The following is a 10,619-nucleotide window of genomic DNA, read 5'->3' as shown; positions in this document are numbered from 1 at the left end:
AAGATTCTCAAGGAATTTATTTAGTGTGTCCTTGACCTTGTCAATCATGGATGATTTGAGAGAGGCGATGGCCTCATTCAAATCATCACGGGGTGACTACGGTCGTGGACGCGGCCGCAGAGTCCTTCACTCCGCCTTTCACTTTGTCAACCATACTCTTAGGACGGTTAAGTCTTTAAAAGAGACGTAACACTGAGACCAATCGAAAGGATCGATATGGTTGACTGGACCGGGGGTGAATAGGAAACTATCAATGTTTAGCTTTTCTTAACAAATTAGGTTAAGCAACAAATATGTTGTCTAGATATGCAACTAGGTGAACAACATATATCATGTTAACAACAAGAATGATACAAGCAAGCAAAGAATGCAACACAAGAGTCTTGCACAAAGTAAAGGTAAAGGATAACCACAACTGAAACCGGTGAAGACGATGACGTGTTATGGAAGCTGACATCTTCTTGAAGGCGTCATCTTGAAAACCTATGATGGATTCCGTATGCGTGCACGGTTGACGGCGGAGCTTGGGTTTGTGTTGGTGTTGGACAGTGCCGTTTTCTTTTCTTCTCTTTTGGCACTAGCCTTTTGATGTGCTTTTCTTTTTTGCAGATGTTCTTGTAATATATTTTTCTAATTATTAATGAATTTAACAGTTCTTCTATCAACATTTGAAAAGATATACTATCTCACACACATAGTCCCATACGGCCATAACCGACACCGCAATGTAATCATAAAAAATTAAAGGCAGGCAGTACAGGCACTGACGCGTCCATGCACGGTGTTGGATCTCATCTGACCACCACCGGGGATCGACCGTTTGAAACTTTGAATCCATGCCCTGGCCTGGCGTGGCATAATCGGACAGAAACAAGAGGATAAAGAGTGCGTTTGAATCTCTGGGGCTCCGGGCATAAATACGCCGCTGAACTGCAGTCGATGCGCACCGCCCACGCACCCAGCAAGCACGTGGGCTCCGACCCGTCGCGACCCCATTCGCCGGCGTCGCTGCCCGCTGTTGGTCGCCCCGCAGCGGCCGCCTCCCATCTTTCAGCGCGGCAGCCGCAGCTCTCGCTGGCTGAAGCACCCTCCGTGAGTTCAAAATATCGCTACGGCCTACGAGGCCACCTTGGAAAGCTTCGGTTAAAGCGCACCTCCTCTGCAGTCTGCACCCACACCGCCTCCGCTTGGCTGCCTCTTCCTCGGGGTCGGAGTTTTTCAAACACTCCTTCCTGCCTGCCTACCGTTGGGACTTGGGGTACAGTGCGGTACGAGCTCGAGCCGTGTGTCTGTGATCTGCGGCCTGCGACTGTGAGGCGTCGGTCAGCGAGGGCACGGCGGCGGACGAGATGAGGCTGCTGGGCGCGGCGGACGACGGGAAGATCAACGACGAGGGGATGGCGCTGCGCAAGGCAGAGGAAGCCGGTGAGTTCTCTTCCCCCTTCCGCGCTCCTGCCTTTTTCCCTTTGCGCAGGTCATCCCTGATCCGCATTTGCAACACCGCATGCGGCCGCTGCGCCGGTGTTTGAGCGCGGCGGCGAGAACTGGATTTGAGCGCTCGGCGAGGGCTTGGGCTCAGGCGCGGATGTGCCCGGGCATCAGTGCTGCTATGGGGATCGGAGAGCAGTATTAAGCTTTGTTTATTGCAGCGGCTGTTCGTAATTACTGCAGTAGTCTGGCTTGCGCTTGATTTAAAAAGTCGAGATGCATTGAGTGCATGCGGCATTCCGTTGGGAGTACCAACTGATTACACTGCGATCACTCACATGAATTCAGCATCTCAAATTTCCGGTTTCTGCTCTGCATTCAAAATTCGAATATAAATCTACATTCAGCATATTAGGAAGAGAGGCCACACGATCGCGTTTGTCTGCACAAATCGCGAGGCAAAATTAGTACTCGTAGTAACCTCCCTGGCTCTGATCTGTTGGCAAAACGCAGCTGCGCGGAGGTGCGAGGCGGCGCGATGGCTGCGGCAGATGGCGCCGGCGGCGGTGGAGGCCCTGCCGGACAGGCCGTCCGAGGAGGACTTCTGCATGGCCCTGCGCAACGGCCTCATCCTCTGCAAGGTCCTCAACCGCGTCAACCCCGGCGCCATTCCCAAGGTACATCCCATCCCATCCAATCCATCCCTAACACCCACCATAATTACCCGGTCCATTGGATTCGGAGGAAAACTTCAAATGCCCAGGTGTGCCTGCCATGTGTGAGATTTCACGGGGCCAATGGTCTGGTACATGGGATCTCAGTGTCTGTTGTTGCTTCGGCAGGTCGTTGAGAACCCCATTGACGCGGTGCAGTGGTCTGATGGGGCGGCGCAGTCCGCCATCCAGTACTTCGAGAACATGAGGAACTTCCTCGTTGCAGTTAGTGAGATGAATCTCTTGGAATTTGAAGCTTCCGACATTGAGAAGGTACGGGCATTGCTCCAAGTGTTGCCCTCTACACATCATGACAATTATTCATTACACCTTTCGAAACAATTCGTCACTACTAGGAGTATCTTGATTTGCTGATTTGTATAGCCTGAAACGATTCACTAAGTTTATTCCACATTTGCAAGACCAAAATATTCAAAAGTATCTTCAATCATTGGAAATCGTGTGGCTCTTCTGCTAGTACTCATTTTAACTTCTAAGACCAAATATTCAAGTATCTTACTGAGAAGATGGATCAAATATGAAATATCTTCAACCATGGTTCAAATCCCTGTCTGCTCAAATTTAAGTTCCTATTTCTTATACTGTGGCCTCTCCTACAGATTTTCATCCAAAAAAAAAAATCTTCAGTCATGCTACCCAATTTTTAAAAGTTCGCTACTGTAATAAGAATCATGTGTTACTGCTAGCTTTGACATTTAGCTTTATATTTTGAACATGTGGCATCTGATTCTGTGTACAACATTCACAGGGAGGTTCATCAATGAAAGTGGTGGACTGCATACTCTGTCTCAAAGGATACCATGAGTGGAAACTTTCAGGTGGAGTCGGTATATGGCGGTATGGAGCTATTGTTAAGATTGCGCCCTCAAGCAAGAGGTTGCCTTCACATTCATCCAGGTTTGGAGGCTCAGCTGACCAGAACCAACAAATGCTGGAATTTGTCCATCTTCTGTCCGAGGTCTCCCTTGAGGAAACCAGAGTTGAAGAATCCCAGCATTCGCTTTTCCAGCAGTTTGTTCTTCGAGTTGTGCGGGCATTCCTACTGGAATGGAGTGAAGCAGACGACTTGCCTTTAGATGATATGGTAGGTATGTTCTGCGTATTCTTATATACTATTGTTTATCCCCTTTTAGTACTAGTTGAACTGATCTTATCACCCGACAATGCTGAACACCTGTCGACTAACTTATGGCGTTGAATTTTTCAGGTCCTTGAAACAATACTTGAGCAAGCCTCTAAAGAATTCACTATTCTGCTTGTGTCCCACCGGAATCAGGTGCGGTATCATATTTGTACTCCTCGGTGTCTTTTCCTTATGATGATGTATAGTTGTATACCACCGAATAGGCAACAGGGAGCATTTGCCATTAGCAGTCCTGAAAATTAAAAACTCTGCACCAATGACTGATACCTACTTTTTCAACATGTAGGTGAGATCACTTTTGAGGAAGATGATGAAAGATGAAAGTGGTGTTTGCTCTAAATTGGAGTTGATCGAAGCTATTTCAAAATCTTTGCAATTGCCCTGTGGTAGCCGCAAACACTTGGGTGATGGGGAAGGACTTGAACACCAACAAGAAGAGCTGAAGGTGGGGAATGCTGTGCATTTTTGTACTGCTTAACTTGTTAGCTGCCAGTTTATCAGAAGCAATACCAAGTAACCGAATACCTTTTCCTTCCCTGGTAAATATAAACTGCTAGCTGGTGAACGTTCAAGCTGCATGTCAAGTATTTAGTGGCAAGTCCATGTTTTCCTTATCAGTTCCCTTTTTTAACATAAATAGCAGTGAAAACAATAAAATTAGCTAGTACTCCCTCGTACCAAAATAAGTGTCTCGAGTTTAGTACAACTTTGTACTGGAGTTAGTGCAAAGTAGAGACACTTATTTTGAGACAGAGGGAGTACCATTTTTCTACTTCTCTAAAGTAAAATATCCTGTTTAGGATTAAAATATACAGAATTAATTTGCACATCTATTTTATGGACATTATCGCATTGTGCTAATTATTGTTTCTCTTCTAAACATGAAATATTCAGAAGTTAAAACTGTCCTTCAATGAGATGAAGTCTCAAGTTGAATCTACTCGAGCTAAATGGGAGGAAGACTTGACGAGGCTAGGTGAGTAATAGTTTTGGAACTTTGCAATTGGCGTGCTCTTTGGTCTCTAAACATTATTCTAATATTGTAGAAAGCTATTTTGAGGCTCAAAACCATAATGCTTACCACAAGTTACTGGAGGAAAATCGTAAGCTGTACAATCAAGTCCAAGATCTTAGAGGTAATCTTAAAACTGATTCGATTCTTTTCTTTTTTGCAGTAAGATAAATATTTACTGACAACTTCAAATATGTTTCGTAGGTAGCATTCGAGTCTACTGTAGAGTGAAACCTTTACCGAAGTCCCAATCCGATCAACGATCTACTGTTGATCATATTGGGGAAAATGGGGAGATCATGATTATGAACCCTCAGAAGGAAGGAAAGGATGGACGGAAGATATTCTCTTTCAACAAAATATTTGGACCTAATATTTCACAATGTACATCATCAAACATTCTCATTTTTTGTTTCCCATGTACTGCAAATCAATTGCATTCCCTCCAGTACTTTCCTAAATAGGAGACGGTGTACTTCTGATTGCAACTCTTAATGCTACCAGTCTACTCACTTTCATTTTCTTTGTAACAGCTGAAGTTTATGTTGATACGCAACCACTTATAAGATCAGTGATGGACGGCTATAATGTTTGTATATTTGCATATGGTCAAACAGGATCAGGAAAAACCTACACTATGGTAATTCTTCAAATTTATTTGCTTTCGAGTTCATGCCATTAAATTTGTGGGCCATGTCAAATCAACGTGCAATACTATAGCAGACGGAGTTCCAATAAAGAAACTACAACGAGGGGATAAAGATCTTTAACAGTGAAACATGTCCTATTGGAAGTCATTATTTTCGTTACATGCCATGGTTATTTGTTCATTTTGTAATGACATTGTTTTTTTTTTTTTGCATATGTTACTCAGAGTGGTCCAGACATAACAGCAGAGGAGACCTTGGGCGTAAACTACCGGTCGCTAAATGATCTGTTTGATATTTCTCAAAACAGATCAGATACCACGGCATATGATGTGAAGGTTCAGATGATTGAAATATACAATGAGCAAGTGAGAGATCTATTGATGGCTGATGGTGCAAACAAACGATATCCTTCCATGATTTTCCAAAATGCCTTTTCCATGTTGGCAATGTGCATATCAGATATATTGCTTTATGCTTACTTTTCTTACTTCACTGTCCAAACTCTGGTTCCATAAAAATTCCTTCTGGATTTTTTTCTTAACCGTACACACATTGGAGATTCGTAACAATTCTCATGTAAATGGACTCAACATCCCTGATGCCAATTTAGTGCCTGTGAAGTGCACAAAGGATGTTTTGGACCTGATGAAACTTGGCCACAGAAATCGGGCTGTCGGAGCGACTGCTCTTAATGAACGAAGTAGCCGCTCACACAGGTATTAATTATGTTAAACTAGTCTGACAAACTTTATGGTATAATAAGGTTGTATAGACCATATCATCAAACATCTGCGGCATAACCATAATCACTGCTTGTGGTAACTTTGCTTCCCTTCTTCAGTGTGTTGACAGTTCATGTGCAAGGGAAGGAGATAATTTCTGGTTCAACTTTAAGAGGTTGCCTTCACCTAGTGGATCTCGCGGGAAGTGAGAGGGTGGACAAATCTGAGGCCGCCGGAGAACGACTGACTGAAGCCAAGCACATCAACAAATCACTATCGGCACTTGGCGATGTTATAGCGGCACTAGCCCAGAAGAGTTCACACGTTCCATACCGCAACAGCAAGCTAACACAAGTGCTGCAAGATGCCTTGGGTACACAAAACCTCTTACAAGATTTAAAAACTTGTTTCGTCGAGAATGGCAACGTTTCTGATCATTTGTTCTTCTCGTGATATTATAGGCGGCCAGGCAAAGACATTGATGTTTGTGCATGTGAACCCTGAAGCAGATTCTTTTGGTGAAACAATTAGCACTCTCAAGTTCGCCGAGCGCGTAGCCACCATAGAACTTGGCGCGGCCCGTGTTAACAAGGAAGGCGCTCAGGTCAAAGACCTCAAGGAAGAGGTACGTACGGCACTGTAATTGTGTTGTTGAGTTGCGAAACGTAGCAGGCCTTGGAAGTTGGAACTCTGTTTTTGATCACTCATGATACGACTTCTGCCTTTGTCAGATTGGTAAGCTAAAATCGGCATTGGAAGATAAGGAGCGTGAAGCAGCACAGCTGAGAGATGCCACGAACCGTGGAGCCTCTGAGACAAGGAGTGCAAGAGCGAGGTCACCTCTTATTACCACCAGCTTGCGCCTCAAGCCCGAAGCTAGGCAGGATTCCAGTGTTGACACTTGCACAAGCGAGGTACTTGGCTTCAAACCTTCCTGAAATCGCATACTCCCTCCGTTCCTAAATATACCTCTTTAAAGAGGTTTCATTAATGGACTACATACGGATGTATATAGACATACTTTAGAGTGTAGATTCATTCATTTTGCTCCGTATGTAGACTCATAGTGAAATATCTTAAAAGACTTATATTTAGGAACGGAGGGAGTATATTTTAAATTTCTTTTCCACATGAGTCTGAGAGGCAGCATTTCTGTCAGTTATGTAAGATAGTGTTTTGATGACAGCTATTACTCCATCACAATCACATTATACCCTACTCACTTGCTTCAAACATACTCCTACATTGTATTTCTCACAGAAGGAAATGGCCTAAACAAATAAATATACGACTTGTTCCGTGCTTGCAGATCAGAAGCTCGTCGTCCGGGAAGCAGAGAAGGTTCCGGTCTCCGCTGTCGGTGCGAGAGCTGGACGACAAGTCACCCGTCATCAGCAGGGAGCTATACTTCAGCTCGCGCAAGTTCAAGACCCCGTCTCCTCCGGTGAGAAGCTCCTTCTCCGCCGAGAGATCCGGCGGCACCGCGGCGAAAACCGTGGAGAAGGCCGACATCATCATCATCGAGTGCACGCCTACGCCGAGGGCCGAGCCGCCTGCGAAGGCGTCGCAAGGGAGCCGGTCCAGGAACAACACACCTGCGTCCATTCTGACGGAGCAGAGCCTGCGGAAATTCCGGGACTCGGAGGAGAACAGGAGCGCGAAGCCGGCGGTCAGGGAGAGCTTGAGCGTGAGCAAGAATAGGCCTGACAGCGCGACCAAGGCGCGGAGGGAGGAGCAGCCGACGGCGAACGGCGGCGCGGAGTCCGGGAGTAAGGTGGTGAGGTCGGAGGCCAGGGTGAGGAAGAACTGGTCCGACGTGGAGAACGAGCTGGCCAACAGCGAACCGACGTTCCGGAAGGCGGCGAAGAAGCTCCCGCCGCCGGCGGTTCGACAGTCCCAGAGCATCGACCTCAGGTACGTACCAATGATTCCTCACTTTCATGTCACTTTGGCAATGCATCATCGGTGACCTCATTTCGTTTGGGTGTTGCTGTCAGGGCGTCGGTCCGGGAGGTGGAGGCCGTGACGGAAGGGAAGGTTCGCCGGAACAGGCCGCCGTACGCCGAGCGGACCAACGTCCCCTTGCCGGAGACGCGCCGCAGCATGTCCCTGCCGCGCGGGAAGCTCGCGCCCGTGTGAAAGTTCGTCTTCGTAGTCTCGTAGGCTCGTAGCTAGGTTGGTTTGTTTAGGAGGCCATTCTTTGATTGTTGTGACGGCATCGCGTCGGCGTGATGCAACGGTGTCGTGCGGTCCGATCCGCAGGCTGGCTTGTACGGCTGTGTAGAAGCATGTGGATCCATCACGTCGTTGCTTGACTTCGTTCACGTCTTTGTTGATTGGTTTGTTCTCCGCCGATCTCGCGTGCGTTCTTTGTACTGCTCCCTCCGTTCGTAAATATAAGTCTTTTAAGAGATTTCATTAATGAACTACATACGAAGCAAAATGAATGAATCTATATTTTAAAGTATGTCTATATACATCCGTATGTAGTACCTTAGTAAAAACCTTTAAAAAGACTTATATTTAGGAACAGAGAGAGTACATTGTAAAGTGTGGTGATTGTCAATTTGCCATTATATTTCGTTGTGTGGCGATCAGAAACTGAAACCGATGCTATAGACATCCAAGGTCACTAGGGGCGTGTCTGGTTGATTGCATAAGTCCAACCAAACCCGCGAAGGAAGAATTTGGCCTATTTAGTTGTCCGCATGCATTGTTGTGCCTCCATTGCACGAAGTTTAAAACACCTCTTGGTCTGTTTTGCAAAAAATGTTTATAGAAGCCAGGCCGGCGCGATGCATGTGTCCAGCAGAGGCTGCACGTGAGGAACCACGCTCGAGAACCCGCGTTGCTTCCCGTAGCACCGACAGTTATTATCCTCACTTTCCCTCACAACTCTCTCGCCCCTCTCCTTTCTCCCCACTGTCACCGATGGCGGCGGCGACGTTCAGCAGATCGGAGAACAGCAAGTCGACATCTGAAACACCGTTGGGCCTGTTTTGCTGGAAACACTCAAATTAGCCTGCATCCTTGGCGGAGTGCACCCCCTGCTTCAAACCACTTGTTCAAGCAGTTATCTCAGGAAGTAAACATGGCCCTCCCGAAGCCAGAAGCAACGCGACCCCTCAAGTGGTCGATGTACGACATCACCTTCGACTCCAAGGACGGCCTCTGGTCCACAGCCGCCGCAGGCACGCTCCCCATGCTGTGCACCCCCACCATCAAGAATGTATCGGCCACCAAGGCCCTAATAGACAGAGGCGCCGGTCTCAATGTGCTATCTGTCTAGACCTTCGAGACGCTTTAGGTGCCTTACAACCAGTTGATGCCTACCAGGCCGTTTTAGGAGTGACCGACGGTCCCACTGTTCCCCTCGGGCAAGTCTGCCCCCTATGATCGTCGGCACGCGCAACGATGATCACACCGAGCTTATTGACTTCGACGTGGCCCAATCCCTTTTGTAGCAAGAGACAAGCCTGGACAAAGTCTTATAGGAGGAAAAATGCTCCCAAGGACACACGGGAATTTCTGTCATGCTAGTTTTCATCATGTTCATATGATTCGCGTTCGTTACTTTGATAGTTTGATATGTTGGTGGACCGGCGCTTGGGTACTGCCCTTACTTGGACAAGAATCCCACTTATGATTAACCCCTCTCGCAAGCATCCGCAACTACGAAAGAAGAATTAAGACAAAGTCTAACCATAGCATTAAACTAGTGGATCCAAATCAGCCCCTTACGAAGCAACGCATAAACTAGGGTTTAAGCTTCTGTCACTCTAGCAACCTATCATCTACTTACTACTCCCCAATGCCATCCTCTAGGCCCAAATAATGGTGAAGTGTTATGTGGTCGACGTTCACATAACACCACTAGAGGAAAAACAACATACAACACATCAAAATATTGAACAAATACCAAATTCACATGACTACTATTAGCATGACTTATCCCATGTTCTCAGGAACAAAAGTAACTACTCACAAAGCATAGTCATATTCATGATCAAAGAGGTAATGGGTAGCATCAAGGATCTGAACATAAACGCTTCCACCAAGTAATCCAACTAGCATCAACTACAAGGAGTAACTAACACTACTAGCAACCTTACAAGTACCAATCGGAGTCGCGAGATGGAGATTGGTTACAAGAGATGAACTAGAGTTTGGAGATGAGATGGTGCTGATGAAGATGTTGATGGTGATGAGTCCCCTCCGATGAGAGGAGTGTTGGTAATGACGATGGCGACGATTTCCCCCTTTGGGAGGGAAGTTTCCCCGGCACGATCGTCCTGCTGGAGCTCTAGATTGGTTCTGCTCAAGTTCTGCCTCGTGGCGGCGGCGATTCCACGAAAAAGCCTCCTCTTGATTTTTTTTCCGATGAAACCCTTCATATAGCAGAAGAGGGGGGTCAGAGGGCCATCTGGGTGCCCACAAGCCCCCTAGGCGCGACCAGGGGGATGGCCGCGCCTAGCAGGCTTGTGGCCACTTGCTCGCGCCCCTCTCGCACTTCGTCGGCCCAGTATTTTTTATAAAACCGGAAAAAAATCCTCGTTGATTTTTACGACGTTTGGAGTTGCGCGGAATAGGTATCTCAAACTTGCTCCAATTTCAGGCCAGAATTACAGCTGCCGGCATTCTCCCTCTTCATGTAAACCTTGCAAAATAAGAGAGAAAAGGCATAAGTATTGTACCGTGAAGTGAAATAACAGCCCGAGAAGCGATAAATATCAACATGAAAGCGTGATACAAAATGGACGTATCAACTCCCCCAAGCTTAGACCTCGCTTGTCCTCAAGCGAAAGCCTAGCTCAGTAAATATGTCCACATGTTTAGGGAGAGAGGTGTTGATAAAACAAAATACGAACATGCATGCATCATGATCATGATCAGAACAGCAATACCAACATATAATCTCTCATGCTAAAG

The 10,619-nt window shown here is 46.6% G+C and overlaps 1 protein-coding gene across 1 annotated transcript; it reads left to right on the top strand.

Annotated features, from left to right (window-relative positions):
- Nucleotides 1-946: 946 nt before the first annotated feature.
- LOC123426967 (kinesin-like protein KIN-14F) lies at nucleotides 947-8,112 on the top strand. The gene is made up of 17 exons (XM_045110890.1): nucleotides 947-1,425; nucleotides 1,942-2,105; nucleotides 2,271-2,414; nucleotides 2,911-3,246; nucleotides 3,370-3,438; nucleotides 3,593-3,751; nucleotides 4,201-4,282; nucleotides 4,353-4,442; nucleotides 4,523-4,702; nucleotides 4,852-4,958; nucleotides 5,193-5,371; nucleotides 5,520-5,684; nucleotides 5,810-6,063; nucleotides 6,152-6,315; nucleotides 6,422-6,604; nucleotides 7,000-7,604; nucleotides 7,688-8,112. Exons 1-17 carry the CDS (start codon nucleotides 1,350-1,352, stop codon nucleotides 7,827-7,829), a joined length of 3,099 nt encoding a protein of 1,032 aa, XP_044966825.1. The 5' UTR covers nucleotides 947-1,349; the 3' UTR covers nucleotides 7,830-8,112.
- The last annotated feature ends 2,507 nt before the right edge of the window (nucleotides 8,113-10,619 follow it).

Source organism: Hordeum vulgare, chromosome 2H (assembly GCF_904849725.1).
Source record: "Hordeum vulgare subsp. vulgare chromosome 2H, MorexV3_pseudomolecules_assembly, whole genome shotgun sequence".
NCBI classification, from domain to species: Eukaryota; Viridiplantae; Streptophyta; class Magnoliopsida; order Poales; family Poaceae; genus Hordeum; species Hordeum vulgare.
Note: the sequence above shows the minus strand (reverse complement) of the source record. Positions and strands in the feature narration are given on the sequence as shown.

Coding starts and splice junctions, on each gene's coding strand:
- LOC123426967 (XM_045110890.1), top strand. CDS start 1,350: ATGAGGCTGCTGGGCGCGGCGGACGACGGGAAGATCAACGACGAGGGG. Junction 5,372..5,519: donor GCTGATGGTGCAAACAAACG/ATATCCTTCCAT, acceptor AACCGTACACAC/ATTGGAGATTCGTAACAATT. Junction 6,605..6,999: donor TTGACACTTGCACAAGCGAG/GTACTTGGCTTC, acceptor CCGTGCTTGCAG/ATCAGAAGCTCGTCGTCCGG.